Source organism: Phaseolus vulgaris, chromosome 7 (genome assembly GCF_051622355.1).
Source record: "Phaseolus vulgaris cultivar YP4 chromosome 7, ASM5162235v1, whole genome shotgun sequence".
Classification (NCBI taxonomy): Eukaryota; Viridiplantae; Streptophyta; class Magnoliopsida; order Fabales; family Fabaceae; genus Phaseolus; species Phaseolus vulgaris.
This window is the reverse complement of record NC_143504.1, coordinates 59,321,526-59,346,661: the sequence shown is the minus strand read 5'-3', so window position 1 is coordinate 59,346,661 and position 25,136 is coordinate 59,321,526. Positions and strand designations below refer to the sequence as shown.

The following is a 25,136-nucleotide window of genomic DNA, read 5'->3' as shown; positions in this document are numbered from 1 at the left end:
CTTGGATTTTTTCTAATAACCATATTAAATCTCGAAATTTATTGTTAAATGTATATCTATACCTATATATAAAAATCTATAAAGGGATTCTTCAATGGCTCTAAATTATTTTTATATTTTATCCTTTTTTTAATATTTTGTTTTATTAATTTATTTTGATTATTTGTATATTTTATAATTTTAGAAATTAATAAAGCAGTTTACCTATATAAAGAAGATTTCTCATTTTAATTGCTCTAAATTGTTTTCCTATTTTATCCTTGCATAAAATTTTGTTTTATTAATTTATTTTGGTTATTTGGATATTTTATAATTTTAAAAATTAATAAAACAGTTTTAAAATTTTATTTTATTTGTTCTCACCTAACAAAAAAGCGAGATACGTTAATTTTATTTTACTGCATAGAGGGATTGTTACGTTAAATTTTATTTTATTTGTGGTCACTTAACTGACAGGAGTGTGAATAGATTGATTTTCTTTTTTATCAGAAACAGTTTTGAATGTTAAGTCGAGTTAAGTCGGTTCGAGCCCAAGTCTAGTCAAGTCGACTTGGGCCTAGATCGAGTCAAATCGATCCAGCCCAAGTCGAGCCAACATGACACGGGACTAGGTCTAGCCGAGTCGACCCGGGCCCGAGTCGAGCTGACTCAACCTCAGTCTGGATCGAGTCGAGTCAATCCGGACCCATGTCGAGCTAAGTTGGCATGGACCCAAGTTGAGCTAAGTCAACCCAAACCCAGGTAGAGATGGGTGGGCTCATGAGCTAAGAGTTAGGCATGGACCCAAGTTGAGCTAAGTCAACCCAAACCCAGGTAGAGATGGGTGGGCTCATGCCTAGGTCGAGCCACCCAGGTGGAATAGAGTTAGTGCGTGCTGAGGTAAAGCCTGTCCGGCCCAGTGCAGTTGATTTGGCCCAGGTCCAAGTCCAACCGAGTTGGTTTAGGCCCAAGTCAACTTGAATCAACCTAGTACCAAGTTGAGCTAAGTCGGCATGGGCTCATGTAGAGCAGAGTTAGTCTGGGCTCAAGTCAAGCCAAGTCGTCTTGGTACTAGGTCAAGCCGAGTCAACTCGAACTCATTTAAAGATGAGTCGGCTTGAGTCCATGCCGAGCCAAGTCGGCCCAAGTCCAAGTTGAGCCAAGTTTGTCCAGGCCCAACTCAAGCCAAGTCTGTATGGTCCCATGTCAAGTCGAGTCTAGCCGAGCCCAAGTCTAGCTAAATCAGCCTAGTTCCAAGTCAGTCTGGGCCTAGTTCGAGCCTAGTCGAACATGTTCCATGTCATGCCAAGTCGGCCCGAGGCCAGGTTGAGCCAAGTCAGCCCGGATCCAGGTCGAGCTGAGTTGGCCCAGGTTTAGGAAAAGCCAAGTCGATCAGAGTTAAGGTCGAGTCGAGTCAATCTGAGTCCAAGTCAACACGTATGGCCCAAGTCGAGCCAAGTCAAGTCAGGTCTAGGTCGAACCGAGTCGGCTTGGGCCCGATTCGAGCTTAGTCAGCTTGGACTAGGCTGAGCCAAGTCGATATGGGACCAGGAAGAGTTGAGTTGGGCTAGGTCATGTCGAACTGAATCAACCTGAGGTAGGTCGAGTCAAGTCTACCAAGGCTGAGTTGCGTCAAGTCTAATTGAAAAAATGGATTTAATTCAATTAATAAAAATGGATTTAATCTAAATTTAGTCTATTTTAAATGAATTGGAAAAAATCTACATAAATTTGCTTTAGCTAAAATGAATATGAATTTTAGATTCAATCTATTTTATTAGGTTTAAATTGAATTTATATGGATTTTAAAAAAATATTTAGAATAGAAATTGATACTTAGATTAGTTTGCACTAACTAGGGTGTTTATTGGAAAAATGACGAGTACTAATCAAATAAGACTTAACCCTTTCGTAATCTTATTTGGAAGGAAATAGACCTAACTTTTCATTTGCTTAAACCCTAAACTCCAAAATATATTTAATTGAAGAAGTTGATTTCAATATTTTTTTATATAACTCAACTCACTATAAGAAAATATAAATTTAACTCACTAAAAATCGATTCTAACAAGTAAAAGTTAAGACTAATTAATTAATAGTGATAAATTTATATTATATATGTAACAGGCTCTAAAAGTATGAATACTAGTCAATTTTTACAATTCTAATTAGTGTTAGTTAAGTAAACTCTAGCATTAAGTTTTAAATTAATTTTTAATTAAAATAATTTAATGTTACCTAAGTTTACGTCCATATATTTTTTTACTTTATAAAAGTTATTTAATTTAATGTTAATTAAACCGATATTAAATTAAATACATTTTTAATATTAATTTGTTTTTTAATATTTATTTGAGTGAATGTTAATTTATTTATTACTAATTTGACATTAACAAAAATATTTTTACAAACTTAAAAAAATTAACCTCAACTCATAATTAGTTAGGTTGACTATATTATCATATTAAGCATCAACTTAACCAATACACACACTTTACATAATATAAAATTATATTTAAAAATAATTTTACATTTTTAACACAAAACAATATATTTAAAAATAATTTTACATTTTTACACAAAAAAAAAGTTTAGATCGTGTTAAAGTTTACTTAGTGGGTTTTAATAATGTTACATTTTTTATGCTATTATTTAGAAGCTAATTCTAATTGATATTTTTTACTATGATAATTTTAGTAAAATAATTACTAAAATTGGAAACAAAAATTATGTTCTTAGATATAGGAAACAATTAAACAATATCATTTGTAACTATTATATTTATTTTTAAACAGAGAATTTTTTTTCTTTCTCTTTTTTACGAGGCTGTTTTTGACTACGAGAGTATTAATTAGTATTATAAATGTTATACTTTGATGACATTTATGTTATGCAAATATAATATAGGATAAAAATATATATAAAATGGACTTATGCCTGCATATCACACTAAAAGATTATTAAATATTAATTAAATTTAAGAATAAAAATTGTATTAACTTTAAATTATATATTATTTTAGAAATAAAAAGTTATTAATATATAAAGTGTTTTTTATTAATAAAATTTTATAAATTAGTATTTAAATTAGTTATCAAGATTTTATTTACTAAGAAATAATTTAAATTATAAATTAATTTTTAAAACACTAAAAATAATTAATTTAAAATATGTTAAAATTTTAATAATTAATAATTAGATATCAGTTTTTTTTTAAATTATATTTTTTTATTGATAATAAAAATTATTTTAAATATTAACGTTTTTAATTTATAAAATAGTTTCTAATTTAATCAATTAATTAATTATTTTAATCTTTAAAATTGTTTTTTATTTAATAATTTTGTTTAATACTCGTGTCAATTATGAAGTATTATTCATACAAATAATTTTAAAGTAATAGGCCACCTTGTGGTTTGTGTTCTTTCCTCAGGTTTTGAGATCCACGACCAATTAAACAAAATTATCTGATCCACGTGAAAATATGTACTATTGCCTCCTAAAAACACATATTAGAATATTATTCTCATGAATATAATTGATTACACATCATTAATTAATTAAGATATCATATGGAATGGAACACATAATTGAATTGTTTATTGAGTTTACGTATACCAGTCTCTTTTATAATTTTATAACCATTTAAAGTAATTTTAAATTGTCTGTTAAACACTCATCTTTTAAATTAACATATATATTTATATATTGCAAATCAAAATATCCTATGATAGTGCTAAACTTATCGAGTTTATACAAACAGCACATGGTTTAAATAACACAGTAATCTATGTATTGAAACTGAGGTAACAGTGTAAATATTCTATGATAGTAACATTTGTTTATGTTTAATGGCAAACAGCACATGCATAAATAAGAGAATAAAAAAACAGAGGACATGCTGCACCAATAATGCGAATTCTTTTTTTTATATTTTTTTATGTTGTCATAGAATCTTTATGATTTCCTTTCCATTACCAATAGTAAAGAAGTTCCAACTCCATAACAGTATAAATAGGTGCCTCTGGGAGGAATGTAAGCATCCTCAAATCAAATCATATATCTCTCTCTTGTGTTAAGAAAGATGGCTTACATCAATGCTGCATTTCGTTCATCAAGAGAATATGAAGTCTATTTCTTCATGAAGGATAAGTATGTGCGGCTATATTACACTCCAGGAAAATCAGATGATAAGATTTTGACTAATCTGCGTTTGATTAGTAGTGGTTTTCCATCACTTACTGCATCGTTCTTTGCAGAACCTGGAATAGACTGTTCCTTTGACACCGAAGAGAGTAAAGCATATGTGTTCTCAACCAAATACTGTGTCTACATAGACTATGCTCCAGGCACAACAAATGACAAGATTCTCTCAGGTCCTACCACAATTGCTGAAATGTTTCCCGTCCTCAAAAACACAGTGTTTGAGAATGGCATAGACTCTGCATTCAGATCAACCAAAGGGAAAGAGGTTTACTTATTCAAGGGCAATAAGTATACTCGCATAGACTATGATTCCAAGCAGCTTATTGGCAGCATTCGTAACATCGCTGATGGGTTTACTATTCTGAGAGGTACGATCTTTGAAAGTGGAATTGATGCGTGTTTTTGTTCCCATAAGGAGTCTGAAGCTTACCTTTTCAAAGGAGAGAAATATGTTCGTATCAAATTCACTCCAGGTACAAGTGGTGACCGTATTGTGGGTGAAGTGAGGCCTATCCTTGATGGTTGGACATGTCTTAGAGGCATTTTGCCTATCAGCTAAAGAAGGCTTCACTCTCCATCAAAAAGCATGATCTGATAATATGCTAGAAATAAGGCTGTCATTGCAAACGTTTGTTTCTGTCTCTTTAATGTAACATTAGGATTGAAAGCCTCTTTCCTTTTCCTAATGTAGCAACTCTGCATGTTTGTCTTTCCTATTTTCATATTATAAATAAAAAGTGTGTGGTTGTGTGGTTTGGTTTAACACATATGTGTGTATTTTAAACTAATCTGCTAAGCACTTCTTGTCATCATTGATTCATATGTTCCAATCTTGTTCATTGATGTGCTTTGCTTTCTTGCCTCATTATTTCTCTCTTACTTTCTCCACTTGTAGAACCTGCAAAAAGAAGCAATCCCTTCTCAACCATACCAGCACAGAAACGATACTCACAAGACAACAGTACAAAACCTGCATAAAATCACACATCGTATCAGTCGATTCAAATTTTTATATAAATATTAAAATGTTAGAGTAACTTCAGTTAGATTATGTTAATTTAAATAAATATTAACAATAAATAATATTAACGTTAACCGATACTGATTTAAATTAAATACAAATATTAAAAAAAGTTAAGTTTAGCATTGATTACGCTAATACTAAATTTAATAACTATTAAAAACAGAGAAAGTTGAAAACATAATTTTATCTTAACTTGTATTTCTAAGAAATTTATTGCAGTTTCTATATATACACACATATATCTGCTAGTAAATCACAGATAAAGCATAATAACACAAAAAATCAAATTATGCAGTAGTGACCTAAATCAAATTGACTATACCTGCTTCTCTTCTATTTCTTTAATTTCAGATTCCTGAGAAGAAAAGAAATGAGGCTTAAGTTATTCAAGCAACAAAAAAATTAAAAGAAATAATTATATTCTAGCAATTGATTTACCACAACATGAACAAACTTGAAATTTCCACTCATAGTATCTGCCTTATTCACTTGAGCACTAAGCAGAGAATATAGTGTGGAAAGGTGTATGGGTGGCTAAGAAGTATCTGATGCAGAAGAAATATTCCAAATGGCACAGCTGAGATCCTCGTTATGGTTGAAATAAAGGTTTCTTTCACTTTTTCTTATTCGGAATGGCATTTGAATCCCATTTTATGCATAAAAAGAAGGTATGTGTAAAGGGGTGTTGTTTATGGTCTGGTTTAGTGCTCCTTTCAAGTATCCTATGCTGTTCTGGATGGTGCAAAGGGGTGTTGTCAGTCAATGTCAGTTTATGGTGCAACTATTCTGGTTTGGTGTGTTAAGAAGTGGGCTTTAAGCCTAACTCAACTCCATAAAACCGGTTCATGGGAGTGAGGTTTGCATCCATTTATATATTATGAAATGTCTTTATATCTAGTCGATATGGGATTTCCAACCCACCCCTCACGCCGAGGCTACCAACTTGTGCGTGGAGATATATGTTATGGGTGGTCTGGTAACGGCCCGATAGCGGGTGGACAGATAAACCCAACAAATACTCGTTAGGATAGGATAGGTTCGAAATGGCTCTGATACCATGTTAAGAAGTGGGTTTTAAGCCTAACTCAACCTCATAAAACCGGCTCAATGAAGGAGTGAGATTTGCACCCATTTATATATTATGAAATGTCTTTATCTCTAGTCGATGTGAGATTTCCAACATGGTGGTAGTTCTTTATTGCAATTCGTATTCCATGCCACTCAGCTCCGCGTTATGATTCGGATTTGGTGATCAAAAGTTGGAGCTAGTGTTAATAAGCAGCTGATATAGTGTCCAAACTACAATTAAAGGAAAAATACAATTGAGAAACCTCTAAATTTTATATAGGACAAGATATACAATTCAATTTGTTTGGTAAATATTTTAAAATTGATATATAATTAATTATCAAAAGTTTAATTATCAACTCTAGAATTTATAGTTTAAATTGTCTTACTTAATGTAAGAAATATTGAAAAATAAGAGTTGAATATAATTATGTAGGATTATTTATGATGAAAGATAAGATATTTAAGTAGGATTATGATCGAATAAAATGCATGCAAAATTGGGTTATTTTACTCTCTTTTTTCATACAAACCAGATAGAGGACTGGTCCCAAACATTCTACTTCACATATTATAAAGTCGTTACAACACATCACAGCATATGAATTTCCATTAACTTAAACATTAATTTTGATAAATATATGATGTTGCCATAACATTAATTCTTTCAATTTTATAATTATTTATTATAATTATTAAACAAATTGTGAAATACGTTAAAAAGATAAAATGAAATTATAGAAATTACAAAAAGATAATCATGTAACGTGTGGTCCTCGGATAAGCTATCAAATTCAATACGTTTTCTGTTTTCTATTTCTTTCCATTTTCGAATTCAGACATTTCTAACTTTTATCTTTCAATATTTTTTTATATTTTATAATGGTATTTATTATTTTATTTTGTGTGTATACTTTATATTAATAAAAAATTGAAAACAGAATTTTATCTTAACGATGTATTTTTAAGAAAATTATTGCAGTGTATATATATACGTATATATCTGCTAAAGAATCCACACTGCTAGTGGTATTTTTTCACGTGTTGTATTTGTTTGGGACCTGCAATCAATTTTGGTACAGTTGTTACATTGATATGGTTTGTATGAACATCATATATTTATCAAAATTAATGTTAAGTTAATGGAAATTCATATGTTGTGATGTGTGGTCCTTAGGATATTGTTTGTGTGAACAAGAACACTAAACGATTGAAAAAATATGTGAAGTAGAATGTTTGTATATAAAAAAATGGAATAACCCAATTTTGCATCCCTTTTATTCGATAATAGTCCTACATAAATATCTTAATAATTAATTTAATATTTATTTTCTTTGTCATGACTAAAAAAGAATATGTATTGGTTTTGTTTACTTTATTATTGATATTTGTAATGTTTTTTCAAATTCGTAAACAAGATGATGAGGTTGTTGATATTTTTATAAGGGTTATGATACTTCTAAAATATTTTTTAATATATTTATTTATTGTTAATAAAAAAATAGATTATACTTTATGGAATTCACATAGTCCTCAATGATTTTCTTAGATTTTTTTTTTTCTTCTTCACATCATTTTACTTGGGTTTACGTATCATAGCCTTTAAAACATACACTGGAATCAAATGAACCTATAAACATCTCCGTAATTTTTTTAAAGGAAAAAATTTAAAATCATTTATTCAACCAAAAAGCACACTTTTATTATTAAACCATTAGCATTACAAGAAGAAAGGAAAGCATATATCCACATACAAGAAAGTAAACACAAGCATCCATACTTATTACATTAGGAAAGAAAAGGAAGCAAACTTTGGCAATGAAAGCCTTATTCTTATCATATTATGGCATCTTGTTCTTTTTTTTTTCAAAGCTCATCATGCTGATCGGGATATGGTTTTTCCTGACCAGACTGAGGATGAGCATCAACTCCTCTATTGTCGAGAGGTAGAATGCCTTTAAGAAGCGGCCAACCATCAAAGATAGGCCTCACATTACCCACAAGAGTGTCATCTGCAGTACCTGGGGTGAAGATGATTCGTACATAGTTTTCTCCCTTGAAAAGATAAGCTTGATTCTCCTTGTGAGAAGCGAAACACGCATCAATTCCATTTTCAAAGATGGTACCTTTCAAAACAGGAAATCCATCAGTGATGTTACGAATGGTGCCAACAAGCTGCTTGGAATCATACTTTATGCGACCATACTTATTGCCCTTGAATAAGTAAACTTCTTTTCCTTGGGTTGACCTGAATGCAGAGTCTATGCCATTCTCAAACACTGTGTTTTTTAGGACGGGAAACATTTCAGTTATTGTGGTAGGACCTGAGAGAATCTTGTCATTTGTTGTACCTGGAGCATAGTCCATGTAGGCACAAAGTTTGGTACAGAAGATGTATGCTTCGTTGCCTTCAGTGTCGAAAGCACAGTCTATTCCATATTCTCCAAATGGCGTATCAACAAGTGATGGAAAGCCATCATAAATCCAACGCAAATCAGTCAAAATCTTATCACCTGTCTCTCCAGGAGTGTAATACACCCGCACATACTTATTTTTTAAGAAGAAATAAACTTCATTTGTTCTTGATGAACGCAATGCAGAATTTATATAACTTGGTATCTCTAAAACTGAACTAGTATACCACTTAAGAGCAGCATCCTCATCAGCATCCAAGGTCTCTCTTTTCTTTCTCATAGGCGGATAAATTTCTTCGGGTAGGTATCTGTTTTTACCGTTTTCATCTGTGTACCAGTACACCGGAATATAAACTACAACTTCAGCGTAAGGAGATGACATTGGATTAAAATTCCTGTTTATCACCAATCTTATTTCTCTCTGTAATCTCGGAAATCTGCACAATATAATAGCTTATAGTTAGTGATGGATGATATAAGATGATTATAAAAATAATATAACATGAGATGTAATCCAACCTTGATCCGACTTCACGTGTTGCTGTGAATATGAGACAAGCTCGAATGTACTGAGGTGCAATACCTCCAACAAAGCAAACTTCAGCTTGAGAAACATATTGGTATCGATCTCCAAGGGTGACAGCAACCCAAATACCACCAGGAGCATAAATTTCATAACGATAAAATTGAATACGAGAGCCGGGTGGGAGGACTGCAGTTGAAGGTCTTGGTTGCCAAGCATTGTTGAGAGTGGTACTCACAAAGACATGTCTTGTAGTTGAAGACGGGTTTGGATCAAGAGGGGCACCTGCATGTTCAATGAAGTGAAGCAAATTATAGTAAGTGGAGTTGGGAGTTTGTCCCTCAGGCCATGCTTGGAAGCCATTTACAAAGAGGTCCTGATAGGGCCTTGTGTCCCAACGAAACACAGGGCGACGAATATCTAATTCTTGATCACCTATCCTGTACTCAATTCCTCTCAAGTTTCCTTCAACAACGTTCACACGGTTCACATTTTCCAATAATTCTTGAGCGTCAACCAAATCTTGTAGCTGTAGAGGCTGTGAGAATTCTGATGAGCAACCTCTGGATGGATCATTTGGTGGAGAGATTGACATTTTCTTAACAAACTTTACAAAGGGATATGATTTGATTTGAGGATGGTTAGATTCCTATGAGAGACACCTATTTATACTATCATGGAGTGGGAACTTCTTTGCTATTGTTATTGGAAACTACCATTAATACACTTATTTCTAGCTTAAAGTAAAGCAAGTGAAAAATGTGTCCTTCGTCTTACTTCTAGATAAGGTTAAAGGGTGGGGTTAGAGGTAACCTAAAACAAAAATACTTGGACAAAGAGAAATTGGAGAAGAGAACATGTTGGACAAAGAGTCACTCGTTTTAATTCAACCAAGGGACCAAACTTCACGTGCTTGTAAACCAATACAAAACTATATACAGAAACACATGTAAAGAAGATGGAACAATTGGAACAAAATCAGAAAAAATTGAAAAAAATTGAGAATGAGAGTACCATAAAAAAAAGAGAGAAGTAAAGAGAAAGAGAAAAAAAAGTGAAAATGGAATGTTGTGTCTCCATTAGAAAAGAAAATAAGAGAAGAGAGTCAGACTTGAGATACGTTAATATTGTAACTTATAAGGTGAGAGAGAAGTGAGAAGTTGTTTTTGATAAACACGAAAGTGATTTATTTTTTTAATTTATTTTATAATGATATTTATTATTTTTGTGTGTGTATACTTTATATTAATAAAAAAATTGAAATAGAAAGTATAAAATTGATTTTAAAAAAATTAAATAAAAAGTTGAAAACATAATTTTATCGTAACGATGTATTCTTAAGAAATTTATTACAGTTTTTATATATGTGTTAAAGAATCCACACCGTTGCTGGTATTTTTTCACGTGTTGTGTTTGTTTGGGACCTGCAATTAGTTTTGGTACAGTTGTCACCTTGATACGGTTTGTATCAACATCATAGTTATCAAAATTAATGTTAATAGAAATTCATATGTTTTTGTGTGGTCTTTGGGATATGGTTTAATTGTTTTGACGTGTGGTCTCTGGGATATGGTTTGTATGAACAAGAACACCAAACGATTGAAAAAATATGTGAAGTAGAATGTTTGTATAAAAAAAAGTGAAATAACCCAATTTTGCATGCGTTTTATTCGATAATAGTTCTACATAATATCATAGTAATTAATTTAATATTTATTTTCTTTGCCATGAAAAAAAAAATGTATGATTGCATTGAGACAAAGATTTTTAGATAACTAATTTTAGAATTTCAGTGTGATGATTTTCAATCCGTTAGATTGTCGTTATTTTTTTTTCTTAATTTAGACAATGGTTAAAGTTGTCGTCTTTATTTTGTATTAGTGAAACACGTATATCCACATTTTTTTTATTATTAGTCCTTCGTGGAATTCACATAGTCTTCAATGATTTTCTTGGATTTATTTTTCTTTTCTTCTTTATATCATTTTTACTTGGATTTACGTATCATAGCCTTTAAAAAATACACTGGAATCAAATCAACCTATAAACATCTCCGTAAATTTTTTAAAGGAAAAAAAATTAGAATCATTTATTCAACCAAAAAGCACACTTTTATTATTAAACCATTAATATTACATGAAGAAAGGAAAGCAAATATCCAAATACAAGTAAACACTAGCATCACACTTATTACATTACATTAGGAAAGAAAAGGAAACAAACTTTGGCAATGAAAGCCTTATTCTTATCATATTATGACATCTTGTTCTTTTTTCTTTAAAGCTCATCATGGTCATCATGTTGTTGAGGATATTGTTGTTGATGATCAGTCTGAGAATTGGCATCAACTCCTTTATTGTCGAGAGGCAGAATGTCTCTAAGAATTGGCCAACCATTAAGGATGGGCTTCACAACATCCACAAGAGTGTCATCTGTAGTACCTGGGGTGAAATTGATCCGTATATAGTTTTCTCCCTTGAAAAGATAAGCTTGATTCTCTTTATGAGAAGCGAAACACGTATCAATTCCATTTTCAAAGATGGTACCTTTCAGAACAGGAAACCCATCAGTGATGTTACTAATGGTGCCAACAAGCTGCTTGGAATCATACTCTATGATACCATACTTATTGCCCTTGAATAAGTAAACATCTTTTCCTTTGGTTGACCTGAATGCAGAGTCTATGCCATTCTCAAACACTGTGTTTTTTAGGACGGGAAACATTTCAGCAATTGTGGTAGGACCTGAGAGTATCTTGTCATTCAGTGTACCTGGAGCATAGTCCATGTAGGCACAAAGTTTGGTAGAGAAGATATATGCTTCGTTGCCTTCAGTGTCGAAGGCACAGTCTATTCCATATTCTCCAAATGGCGTATCAATAAGTGATGGAAAGCCATCACCAATCCAACGCAAATCAGCCAAAATCTTATCATTTGTCAGTCCAGGAGTGTAATACAGCCGCACATACTTATTTTTTAAGAAGAAATAAACTTCATTTGTTCTGGATGAACGCAATGCAGAATTTATATAACTTGGTATCTCTAAAACTGAACTAGTATACCACTTAAGAGCAGCATCCTCGTTAGCATCCAAAGCTTCTCTTTTCTCTCTCCTAGGCGGATAAGTTTCTTCAGGTAGGTATCTGTTTACACCGTTTTCATCTCTGTAGTAGTACACCGGCATATAAACTACAACTTCAGCGTAAGGAGATGACACTGGATTAAAATTCCTGTTTATCACCAATCTTCTTTCTCTCTGAAATCTCGGATACCTGCACAATATAATAACTTATAGCTAGTGATCGATGATATAAGGTGATTATAAAAATAATATAGCATGAGATGTAATCCAACCTTGATCCGGCTTCACGCGTTACTGTGAATATGAGACAAGATCGAATGTATTGAGGTGCAATACCTCCAACAAAGCAAACTTCAGCTTGAGAAGCATATTGGTCGTATTGATGCCCAAGAGTGACAGCAACCCAAATACCACCAGGAGCATAAATTTCATAACGATAAAATTGAATATGAGAGCCGGGTGGGAGGACTGCAGTTGAAGGTCTTGGTTGCCAACTATTACTGAGAGTGGTACTCACAAAGACATGTCTTGTATTTAAAGGCCGATCTGGATCAAGAGGGGCACCTGCATGATTAATGAAGTGATGTAAATTATAGTAAGTGGAGTTGGGAGTTTGTTCCTGAGGCCATGCTTGAAAGCCATTTACAAAGATGTCATGGTAGGGCCTTCTGTCCCAACGATACACAGGGCGGCGAATATCTAATTCTTGATCACCTATCCTGTACTCAATTCTTGTCAAGTTTCCTTCAACAACGTTCACACGGTTCACATTTTCCAATAATTCTTGAGCGTCAACCAAATCTTGTAGCTGTAGAGGCTGTGAGAACTCTGAGGAGCAGCCTCTAGATGGATCATTTGGTGGAGGGATTGACATTTTCTTAACAAACTTTACAAAGGGATATGATTTGATTTGAGGATGGTTAGATTCCTATGAGAGACACCTATTTATACTATCATGGAGTGGGAACTTCTTTGCTATTGTTATTGGAAACTACCATTAATACACTTATTTCTAGCTTAAAGTAAAGCACGTGAAAAATGTGTCATTCATCTTACTTCTAGATAAGGTTAAAGGGTGGGGTTAGAGGTAACCTAAAACAAAAATACTTAAAATCCTTGTCGTATACTCTTTTGTCATCACATCAACTTTCTCCATTCCTACCATAATAATTACTAATATACAATAATTATATATATATATACACGGACGAAAACATTCACATAGTCATTTTCGTTTTTTTAAAAAAAATTATATATATATATATATATATATAATTTAACTTATTATGAAATATTACCATCATTGAAAAAGAAATATTTTAAATTGTCTTTTCTGTTTATTTAATGTAAGAAATATTGAAAAATAAGATTTGAATAGAGTAATAACACAAAAAAATTATATGTCTTATATATAAAAATAATAATTATATTTAACTATATATATATTTTTTTAAATTGTGTGAACTAAATATAAAATTCCATAATATATATAGAAAAAAGTTATATTTAAACATCATTAAAATATTTTTTAAATCAAATTAAAATTTTCGTGACTTTTTTTTATCAGCAATCAATAATATATATACCCAAGAACCACTCCAATAGTGATTCAATCATTATACAAAAGGGTACGAGTCTAACCGCATAACATCTTTCAAACATTTAAAAAACAAAGCAGCTACTGACATAACATGACAAAACAAAATCTGACAGAAACTTCATCCAACATTCCACTAAAGCAAATACAGACAAATCAAATAGACGAAACACCAATAAAAAAAAAAAGAAAAACTAGCTGAAGTAACACAAATAAAACTTGTGCTGTATGTGATTCCATATACTCAATGATGGTTGCTATATTCGTACACGAAACGAAAAGTTGTTTTGATAATAAGGTTAAATATGTTATCATCACATATAAAATAAGTGTGTTTTAATTTTAATTTTAATTTTGTTTTGTTCTTTTCAAATAAAATATTATATTTCTGTGAAACATAATTCACTTATTTTCATTCTTTTTAAAATAAAAATATTATTTTAATCTTGGCATTTTATGACATCCCACTGATTATTTATGCGCTAAATTAAAAGCCAAGTGATAACAATTTGGAGTAAAATACCTATTAATACAATAATGCAGCTAAAAGAGTGATATTTCTGAGATGTAAATCTATTTGAAGAGATTGATCCATTTTAAAATTCTATTGTATCACCTTATAATTATAGTTTAACTTTTCTACTGTGTAGTTATTAAAACAATATTTTTAATAGTGAGTAAATAACACAGTAATAAAATAATTAAATAAAAATTAATTTTATAAATTAAAATAATTAGTTATTATTTAATTAAATTAAAAATAATTTTATAAACTAAAAAATTATTAAAATTGTTGTTATAAATATATTTTTTCTTTTATTTAACAAAATAATGATATTTTTTATACGTGTAATTAATGAAGTTTTATAAGAACGGTTCTAGAATCGTCATTATAAATAACTAATTTATAACGACATCTAAAATAATATCTAAAATAATAACAGTTATTAGATAAAAATCCTTTTAATCGTCATTAAAACATTGTTTTGTATTAGTGAGTATTAACTTATACTACATAGATACACTAATAAATTACATAGATACCTATATCTAATGTTATTGACTAATTAATGTCTATTTCTACTTAGTTGAGTTGACTTTTAATTGACACTAAATCTGTATTTTCTCGTAATGATGTTAGTTATTTACACTATTTTCTTTTTTATTCAATCAACTTCTTCGGTTAGTTAAATTTCTAGAAATTTAGAAATTTTATAAAAAGGGTCACTATGAGAAAATTATTAAATAAAAATTAATTTTAAAAATTAAAAATAATTAGTTGATATATTGAATAAATTAAATATTATTTTAAATATTAAAAAATTAATATATAAATTATTTTTTATTATTGATAAATAATTTTTAAATTGGTATTTAATTAGGTAACAAAATTTTAGCTACCGACTTTAAAATTTACGGTTTAAATTGTCTTATGTATTTATTTAATGAAAGAAATATTGAAAAAAAAGGATTTTAATATAACTATGTAGGATTGTTTATGTTAAAACACTACAAGAAAATCATGAAATAGAAACAAATTTTTAGAAACAAAAATAATTACTTGCAATATTAACTAAATTAGAAACCATTTTAGAAACTAAATAAAAAAATTGGGTTTCTAAATTAGTTTCTATTATTGTTAAATAATTTCTAAATTGGTATCTAATTAACAACCAAGGTTTTAACTACCAATTATTTAGTTTCTAAATTTGGTCTCTAAAACCTTGGTTAGTAATTAGATACCAATTTAGAAACTATTTAACAATAATAAAAATTAATTTATAAACTAATTTTTTATTTAATTTTTAAAATGGTCTCTAATTTAGTTATTATTACAACTAATTATTTTGATATCTAAAAATTAGTTTTTATTTCATGATTGTCTTGTAGTGAAAGATAAAATATTTATGTAAGATTATTATCGAATAAAATGAATGCAAAATTGGATTTTTTTTTTTCATACAAACCAAAATATTTATGTAAGATTTTTTTTTCATGTCGTTTAGTGTTTTTTGTTCATACAAATCACATATCCGAGTGACCGCACTTCACAACATATGAATTTCCATTAACTTTACATTATTTTTTATAAATATATAATTTGTCATAACTTTAATTTTTTTAGTTTTATAATTTTTTATTATTAATTACTACGGAAACACACAGATACTCTAATATATATGCATTCATATTTTTTATTTTATTATTTATATATATATATATTTATATTTAATATTAAAAATTAAATAAAAGAGATTATACGTACCTATGATTTATTAAAATTAAATCTAAATATACAAATGAGAAATAATATTTTAATAAATTTAGTGTCATTGTTAATGTTACAAATGAAAAATATAAATATATGATTGCTATCAATAAAAAATATTGATTAATATTTATTTATTAAATAATAAGTAAATATATCCATAATATAACTTTAATCAATATTTACTAAGCTGAATATACCATCCTTAAAGATAGTCATGTGTTCATAAACTAAATTCTAGTATATCATAATATCTCATAATCATTTTCTTACAATATGAACTATGCTAATTTTAGTAAAAAAAATGTTAAAATTAGAAAACAACCTATTATCATGTACTTAATGGATATATGAGTGCATCCAATGTAAATGCATGAAACACGTAAGTTGTTATTTGAATATACAATGTACCAATTTATTGTATAATTTTATAACCATTCACTCTTTTACCTCCCTTTAAAACCATTCTTTTATAAGGTACCTATCTTTTTAAAAAAATTAAATTGTAATTCATAATTATTCAAAAAAAATTTATTGTTTGTAAGTCCATTTAAATATATTTATTTTAAATTCAAATTTATTTTTTAGATTTTAAATTCAAATTTATTTTTTGGATTTAAATTCAATTCATCTAAATAGATTTGGATTAGATATACATTCAATACATTTTTAATTATCCAAAATGAATTTTGTGATGGATTTTGAGTCATTTCGGACCTAAGTTGAGTCAAGTAAACCAGGACTCAAGTCGAGCTAAGTCGATTCGAGCCCAAGTCTAGTTGAGTCGACTTGGGCCTAGATTGAGTCAAAATGATCCAGTCCAAGTCGAGCCAACATGACACGGGACCAGGTCTAGCCGAGTCGATCCGGGCCGAGTCGAGTTAACCCGAACCCATGTCGAGTTGTCTCGACCCCAGCCCGGATCGAGTCGAGTCAACCTGGACCCATGTTGACTTGAGATGGCATGGACCCAGTTTGAGCTAAGTCAACCCAAACCCATGTAGAGACAGGTGAGCTCATGCCCATGTGGAGTAGAGTCAGTGCATGCTGAGGTAAAGCCTGTCCGGCCCAGTGCAGTTGATTCGACCCAAGTCCAGGTCCAGCCGAGTCAACTTAGGTCTTGGTGGAGTCGAGTCGATTCGAACACTGTCCAACCGAGTCTGTTCAGGCCCAAGTCGTGTCGAGCCTCTATCAACCGAGTTGGTTCAGGCCCAAGTCAACTTGAATCGACCTAGTACCAAGTTGAGCTGAGCCGACATGACCCCATGTCAAGTTGAGTCAGCATGGGCTTATGTAGAGCAGAGTCAGTCTGGGCTCAAGTCGAGCCAAGTTGTCTTGGTACCAGGTCAAGTCGAGTCAACTTGAACCCATTTCAAGATGAGTCGGCATGGGCCCCTTGCCAAGCCGAGTCGGCCCAAATCCAGGTTGAGCCAAGTCGAGTCAAGTATGTATGGTCCCATGTCGAGTCGAGTCTACCCGAGCCCAAGTCTAGCTAAATCAACCTGCTTCCAAGTCAGTCTGCGCATAAGCCTAGTTCGAGGCTAGTCGGACATGTTCCATGTCGTGCCAAGTTGGCCCGAGGCCAAGTTGAGCCAAGTCAGCCCAGATCCAGGTCGAGTTGAGTTGGCCTAGGTTTAGAAAAAGCCAAGTCGGTGCGATTCAAGGTCGAGTCGAGTTGGCCCGAGTTCAAGTCAACACGTCTAACCCAACTCAAGCCAAGTCAAGTCAGATCTAGGTCGAACCGAGTCGGCTTGGGCCCGATTCGAGCTTAGTCAGCTCGGACCAGGTAGATCATGTCGAGCTGAGTCGACTTAAGGTAGGTCGAGTCAAGTCTACCAAGGTTGGGTTGAGTTGACCCACGTCAAGTCAGTCCCATAAAAAATTGAATCTAATTGATAAAGTAGATTTAATATAAATTTAGTTTGTTTTAAATGGATTTGAAAAATCCAAATAAATTTACTCTACCAAAAATAATATATGTAGTTTGGATACTTAGATTAGTTTGCACTAACTAGGATCTTTATTGGAAAATGATGAGTACTAATCAAACAAGACTTAACCATTTCGTATTCTTGTATGAGTCTTATTGGAAGGAATGAGACCTAACTTTCCAATTCCTTAAGGCTAGTCTACACAAGCATGTATTTACTCCTTTGTGACATAATTTACAATCTTGAAGAATAAAGTACTCTTTGTAACATAACTTGCAATCCTAATCTTGAAGAAGCCATGAGATTTATTATTAGATTGAAAATAAAATTAAAAGTTCATAATTATTATATCAGAAATTCACCTACAAAAATTTCAAGATACATCCTAAACTAAACACACTTTATACCAAATTAGAAAATATAATCTTTGTGAAAGTTCAAACCCCAAAATATATCTAATTGAAGAAGTTGATTTCATTTTTTTTTATATAACTCAAATCACTATAAGAAAATATAAATTTAACTTCACTAAAAATCGATTCTAACAAGTAAAAATTAGGATTAATTAATTAATAGTGATAAATTTATATTATATATGTAACAGGCTCTAAAACTATGAATACTAGTTCATTAGTGTCAATTTTTACAATTCTAATTAGTGTTAGTTAAGTAAACTCTAACATTAATTTTTAATTAAAATAATTTAATATTAGCTAAATTGACGTCCATATGTTTTTTACTTTATAAAAGTTATTTAATTTAATGTTAATTAAACCATATGGAATTAAATACATTTTAATATTTATTTGAGTTAATGTTAATTAATTTATTACACATTAACACAAATGTTTTTACATATTTAAAAAAAATTAACCTCAACTCATAATTAGTTAGGTTGACTATATTATCATATTAAGCATCAACTTAACCAATACACACACTTTACATAATATAAAATTATATTTAAAAATAATTTTACATTTTTAACACAAAACAATATATTTAAAAATAATTTTACATTTTTACACAAAAAGTTAATCTTTTAGGTCATGTTAAAGTTTACTTAGTGGGTTTTAATAATGTTACATTTTTTATGCTATTATTTAGAAGCTAATTCTAATTGATATTTTTTTATTATGATAATTTTAGTAAAATAATTACTAAAATTGGAAACAAAAACTATGTTCTTAGATATAGGAAACAATTAAACAATATCATTTGTAACTATTATATTTATTTTTAAACAGAGAATTTTTTTTCTTTCTCTTTTTTACGAGGCTGTTTTTAACTACGAGAGTATTAATTAGTATTATAAATGTTATACTTTGATGACATTTATGCTATGCAAATATAATATAGGATAAAAATATATATAAAATGGACTTATGCCTGCATATCACACTAAAATATTATTAAATATTAATTAAATTTAAAAATAAAAATTGTATTAACTTTAAATTATATATTATTTTAGAAATAAAAAGTTATTAATATATAAAGTGTTTTTTATTAATAAAATTTTATAAATTAGTATTTAAATTAGTTATCAAGATTTTATTTACTAAGAAATACTTTAAATTCTAAATTAATTTTTAAAACACTAAAAATAATTAATTTAAAATATATTAAAATTTTAATAATTAATAATTAGATATCAGTTTTAAAAAATTATATTTTTTTATTGATAATAAAAATTATTTTAAATATTAATATTTTTTTAATTTATAAAATAGTTTCTAATTTAATCAAATAATTAATTTCAGGTTTGAACTTTTATAACTTCTTCAATTAGCTAAATTTCAGTTTTGAACTTTTATAAAGATTATTACTAAAAAAATTATTAAATAAAAATTAATTTTATTTTATTTTAAAAATAATTATTTATTATATTGTGTAAATTAAATATTATTTTAAATATTAAAAAATTATTAGTATTTAAATTAGTTTTTATTATTATTGATAAATATTTTAAAATTGATATATAATTAATTATCAAAAGTTTAATTATCAACTCTAGAATTTATAAAATGAAATACGTTAAAAAGATAAAATGAAATTATAGAAATTACAAAAAGATAATCATGTAACGTGTGGTCCTCGGATAAGCTATCAAATTCAATACGTTTTCTGTTTTCTATTTCTTTTCATTTTCGAATTCAGACATTTCTAACTTTTATCTTTCAATATTTTTTTATATTTTATAATGGTATTTATTATTTTATTTTGTGTGTATACTTTATATTAATAGAAAATTGAAAACAGAATTTTATCTTAACGATGTATTTTTAAGAAAATTATTGCAGTGTATATATATACGTATATATCTGCTAAAGAATCCACACTGCTAGTGGTATTTTTTCACGTGTTGTATTTGTTTGGGACCTGCAATCAATTTTGGTACAATTGTCACCTTGACATGGTTTGTAACAACATCATATATTTATCAAAATTAATGTTAAGTTAATGGAAATTCATATGTTGTGACGTGTGGTCCTTAGGATATTGTTTGTGTGAACAAGAACACTAAACGATTGAAAAAATATGTGAAGTAGAATGTTTGTGTTAAAAAAAGTGAAATAACCCAATTTTGCATGCCTTTTATTCGATAATAGTCCTACATAAATATCTTAATAATTAATTTAATATTTATTTTCTTTGCCATGACTAAAAAGAATATGTATAATCATTGTGAGACAAAGGTGTTTAGACGATAATTTTTAGAATCTTTAGAGTGATCATTTTCAATATATTGTCTATTAATTGTCGTTAATTTATTTTTTAATTTAGATGTGATTAAAGTTGTAATTTTTATTTTTATATAGATGACAATTTTTTATATAGTTGTTTTTGTTGTTCATTATCATGGACGATAATTTTCACCACCACCTCTAAATATTATTGTATTTCTTTGATTTTATGTATTTTAAATTATCGTCATTAGTATAGTTTTTCAAACTTGATTTTGTTTAAATATAACATTTGAAATCAAAGTGTACAAATTGGATACTCACCTAATTCTAATAATTTTATTTTAAATTATTTTTTTATTCTAATAATTATAATATGTTGTGGGGTTTTTAACATATGAACATTCTTTTTGTTTCACATATAGATTGTGCTTCATCAAAAGGATACTTATGCAAGGTTTTCTGCATAATTTTGCAGGAAGCCTAGGTCTCGTATTGGTTTTGTTTGCTTATTATTGATATTTGTAATATTTTTCTAAATTCGTAAACAAGATGATGAGGTTGTTGATATTTTTATAAAGTTTATAACACTTCTAAAATATTTTTTTTAATTTATTTATTTATTGACAATAAAAAATAGATTATACTTTATGAAATTCACATAGTCCTCAATAATTTTATTGGATTTATTTTTCTTTTCTTCTTTATATCATTTTTACTTGAGTTTACGTATCATAGTGTAACGACACTTTCTTTATATAAAGCAGAAACAGTGTGCCCACTATCACTTTCTTCTTCATTCTTCCAAACCACTTTCTCTCTCTCTCCAATTCTCTTCTCTCCCTCTCTCTTAATTTCTCTCTCAATCTTCATCTATTTTAGAATCTGATCATACCACGCTGTAGCAGAGGAGTTAAGGAACATTTCTACCCGATCAGATTTTCAAACAGAGTAAGTTCATTTTTACTCTAAATATCCTGTGTTCTCTGTTTTTCCTTAGGATTTAGTCATCAATTTTGATGGGGTCAGTTGAGAAGTTTAATCCTCTCAACTTATTCTATTATATACTGAAATTTTGTTCTGTTTGGATAATTTGCATTAGGCCCGTAAATCTTGAAGCTTATCCAAACGGTGGGGAATAAAATTCTAAAAGTTGCTTGGAAAGCAAGCAATTGAGGTAAGGGAAGCTAAATTTATTTTTTAATAGCACCCTAGGATAGAAGACCTGAATGCGGAAGGGACGTGGTCCCAATATTCAATTTCTCTTGCAGGGATGTTGTGTGTTTATTTATATTGGGTTGTTTGTTTATATATTATTTAAATTTGTGAAAATATTGGGTTTTGATGATTTAGTATTAAAGTGTATTTTTTTATGCCAAATAAACTTTTGAATATTGTGGATAACTTTTTGAATGATATTGTATGACGAAATGGTATGAAATTGAATTCATACATTTGAGATAATGTATGGACTGATGTTTGTTGTATATTAAGTATTGATGCCTAAGTGGTAACAGAGATCTCCGAGCTTCACTGATGATCTAAGTCACATAGACTAAGATATCAGGTGGTGAGAAGCTGATGGGGGAGTTCATGCACACTGTGACATATGAGATGCACGGCTTGGGTTGTATTGAACTTACCCTAATCCTTTTTGTTGGATTCGCTGGTAATCTTTGGATCAGGTGTTAGTCTCTGGTAGGACTTACTTAATACGGGTCTTCCGGAAGATGTTGTTTGTTGAATATTCTGGATGTGTAGATCCATGTGAGATCTATGTGATTGTTTTAATGTTGGGATTTGAAGAAGATTGTGTAATTTGAGAAATTGATCATGTAACTTGGTTTTCTCTTTGGATTTAAGTGTGTATATTATAAAATTCTATTTTCAGTAGCTTACCCTTGCTTTTCTTGCTGTGTTTGAACTGCGATGACTGTACTATGTACACGAGCAGATGACCATACAGGTGCAGGAGAGCCTTAGAGGTTACAGAGTTTTATTTTGAGCTGTGGATATGTAAATATTTGTATTTCTATAAATCCTAATCATGTATTAGGAATGTTTTGAAAAACTCCAAGTTTGTATAGAAACTGGTAGAACTTTTATTGTAATAGTTATATGTAAATTATGGGGTGTTACACATAGCCTTTAAAAAATACACTGGAATCAAATCAACCAATAAACATCTCCGTAAATTTTTTAAAGGAAACAAATTTAGAATAATTTATTCAATCAAAAAGCACACTTTTATTATTAAACCATTAGCATTACATGAAGAAAGGAAAGCAAATATCCACATAGAAGAAAGTAAACACAAGCATCCACACTTATTACATTAGGAAAGAAAGAAAGAAAAGGAAGCAATACTTTGGCAATGAAAGCCTTATTCTTATCATATTATGGCATCTTGTTATTTTTTTTTCAAAGCTCATCATGTTGATCAGGATATGGTTCTTCATGATCAGATTGAGGATGAGCATCAACTCCTTTATTGTCGAGAGGTAGAATGCCTCTAAGAAGTGGCCAACCATTAAAGATAGACTTCACATCACCCACAAGAGTGTCATCGGTAGTGCCTGGGGTGAAAATGATCCGTACATAGTTTTCTCCCTTGAAAAGATAAGCTTGATTCTCCTTATGAGAAGCAAAACAAGCATCAATTCCATTTTCAAAGATGGTACCTTTCAAAACAGGAAACCCATCAGTGATATTACGAATGGTGCCAACAAGCTGTTTGGAATCATACATTATGCGACCATACTTATTTCCCTTGAATAGGTAAACTTCTTTTCCTTTGGTTGACCTGAATGCAGAATCTATGCCATTCTCAAACACTGTGTTTTTTAGGACGGGAAACATTTCAGCAATTGTGGTAGGACCTGAGAGAATCTTGTCATTCATTGTACCTGGAGCATAGTCTATGTAGGCACAAAGTTTGGTACAAAAGATATATGCTTCGTTGCCTTCAGTGTCGAAGACACAGTCTATTCCATATTCTCCAAATGGCGTATCAACAAGTGATGGAAAGCCATCATAAATCCAACGTAAATCAGTCAAAATCTTATCATCTGTTTGTCCAGGAGTGTAATAAACCCGCACATACTTATTTTTTAAGAAGAAATAAACTTCATTTGTTCTTGATGAACGCAATGCAGAATTTATATAACTTGGTATCTCTAGAACTGAACTAGTATACCACTTAAGAGCAGCATCCTCATCAGCACTCAAGACCTCTCTTTTCTCTCTCCTAGGCGGATAAGTTTCTTCAGGTAGGTATCTGTTTACACCATTATCATCTCTGTAGTAGTACACTGGCATATGAACTACAACTTCAAGGTAAGGAAATGACACTGGATTAAAATTTCTGTTTATCACCAATCTTGTTTCTCTCTGTAATCTCGGAAACCTGCACAATATAATAGGTTATAGTTAGTGATTGATTATATGAGATGATTATAAAAATTATATAGCATGAGATGTAATCTAACCTTGCTCCGGCTTCACGTGTTGCTGTGAATATGAGACAAGATCGAATGTACTGAGATGCAATTCCTCCAACAAAGCAAACTTCAGCTTGAGAAATATATGGGTAACTATTAAGACTGAGAGCAACCCAAATACCAAATACCACCAGGAGCATAAATTTCATAACGATAAAATTGGATCTGAGAGCCGGGTGGGAGGACTTCGATAGAAGGTGTTGGTTGCCAAGCATTGTTGAGTGTGGTACACATGTGTTGTAGTTGGAGGCCTATTGGAATCAAGAGGGGCTCCTGCATGTTCAATGAAGTGATGCAAATCATAATAAGTGGAGTTGGGAGTTTGTCCTTGAGGTCATGCTTGGAAGCCATTTTCAAAGATCTCCTGGTAGGGCCTTCTGTCCCAACAATATACAGGACGACGAATATCTAATTCTTGATCACCTGTCCTGTACTCAATTCCAGTCAAGTTTCCTTCCACGACGTTCACACGGTTGATATTATTTAACAATTCTAGAGCTTCAACAAAATCTACCATTCGGAGAGGCTGTGAGAATTCTGATGAACAACCTCTGGATGGATCATTTGGTGGAGGGATTGACATTTTCTTAACAAACTGTAGAAAATGATGGATAAAGTATAGATAAATAGAGAGATCTGAGTTGATTTGTGGATGGTTAGATTCCTATGAAAGACACCTATTTATACTATTATGGAGTGGGAAGTCCTTTACTATTGATACAGGAAACTATCATGAATACACTTATTTCTAACTTAGTAAAGTAAAGCACGTGAGAAATGTGTCCTTCCTCTTACTTCTGGATAAGATTAAAGGGTGGGGTTAGACCAAACCTAAAACAAAAATACTTAAAATCATT

The 25,136-nt window shown here is 30.3% G+C and overlaps 4 protein-coding genes and 1 long non-coding RNA gene across 5 annotated transcripts; 2 read left to right on the top strand and 3 right to left on the bottom strand.

The window, feature by feature from the left end:
• Positions 1-3,986: 3,986 nt before the first annotated feature.
• On the top strand, positions 3,987-4,948 carry LOC137827561 (albumin-2-like). Its single transcript, XM_090304294.1, has one exon. The coding sequence runs from the start codon at positions 4,064-4,066 to the stop codon at positions 4,742-4,744; it is 681 nt and encodes a 226-aa protein (XP_090160420.1). The 5' UTR covers positions 3,987-4,063; the 3' UTR covers positions 4,745-4,948.
• A 3,011-nt stretch (positions 4,949-7,959) lies between these two features.
• LOC137827560 (uncharacterized) lies at positions 7,960-9,847 on the bottom strand. The gene is made up of 2 exons (XM_068633745.2): positions 9,211-9,847; positions 7,960-9,128 (listed from the first exon to the last, which is right to left on the bottom strand). Exons 1-2 carry the CDS (start codon positions 9,807-9,809, stop codon positions 8,144-8,146), a joined length of 1,584 nt encoding a protein of 527 aa, XP_068489846.1. The 5' UTR covers positions 9,810-9,847; the 3' UTR covers positions 7,960-8,143.
• Positions 9,848-11,302: 1,455 nt separating this feature from the next.
• LOC137827551 (uncharacterized) lies at positions 11,303-13,278 on the bottom strand. The gene is made up of 2 exons (XM_068633737.2): positions 12,568-13,278; positions 11,303-12,485 (listed from the first exon to the last, which is right to left on the bottom strand). The coding sequence occupies exons 1-2, from the start codon at positions 13,167-13,169 to the stop codon at positions 11,492-11,494; spliced, it is 1,596 nt and encodes a 531-aa protein (XP_068489838.1). The 5' UTR covers positions 13,170-13,278; the 3' UTR covers positions 11,303-11,491.
• An 8,287-nt stretch (positions 13,279-21,565) lies between these two features.
• On the top strand, positions 21,566-22,890 carry LOC137827559 (uncharacterized). Its single transcript, XR_011083759.1, has 3 exons — positions 21,566-21,730; positions 21,882-21,956; positions 22,734-22,890. It is a non-coding gene; the product is annotated as an uncharacterized LOC137827559 (long non-coding RNA).
• A 112-nt stretch (positions 22,891-23,002) lies between these two features.
• LOC137827557 (uncharacterized) lies at positions 23,003-24,927 on the bottom strand. The gene is given in 4 exon segments (XM_068633744.2): positions 23,003-24,185; positions 24,268-24,407; positions 24,409-24,508; positions 24,510-24,927. Coding segments are annotated over 4 exon segments (1,578 nt in total). The 5' UTR covers positions 24,863-24,927; the 3' UTR covers positions 23,003-23,200.
• Between the last annotated feature and the right edge of the window lie 209 nt (positions 24,928-25,136).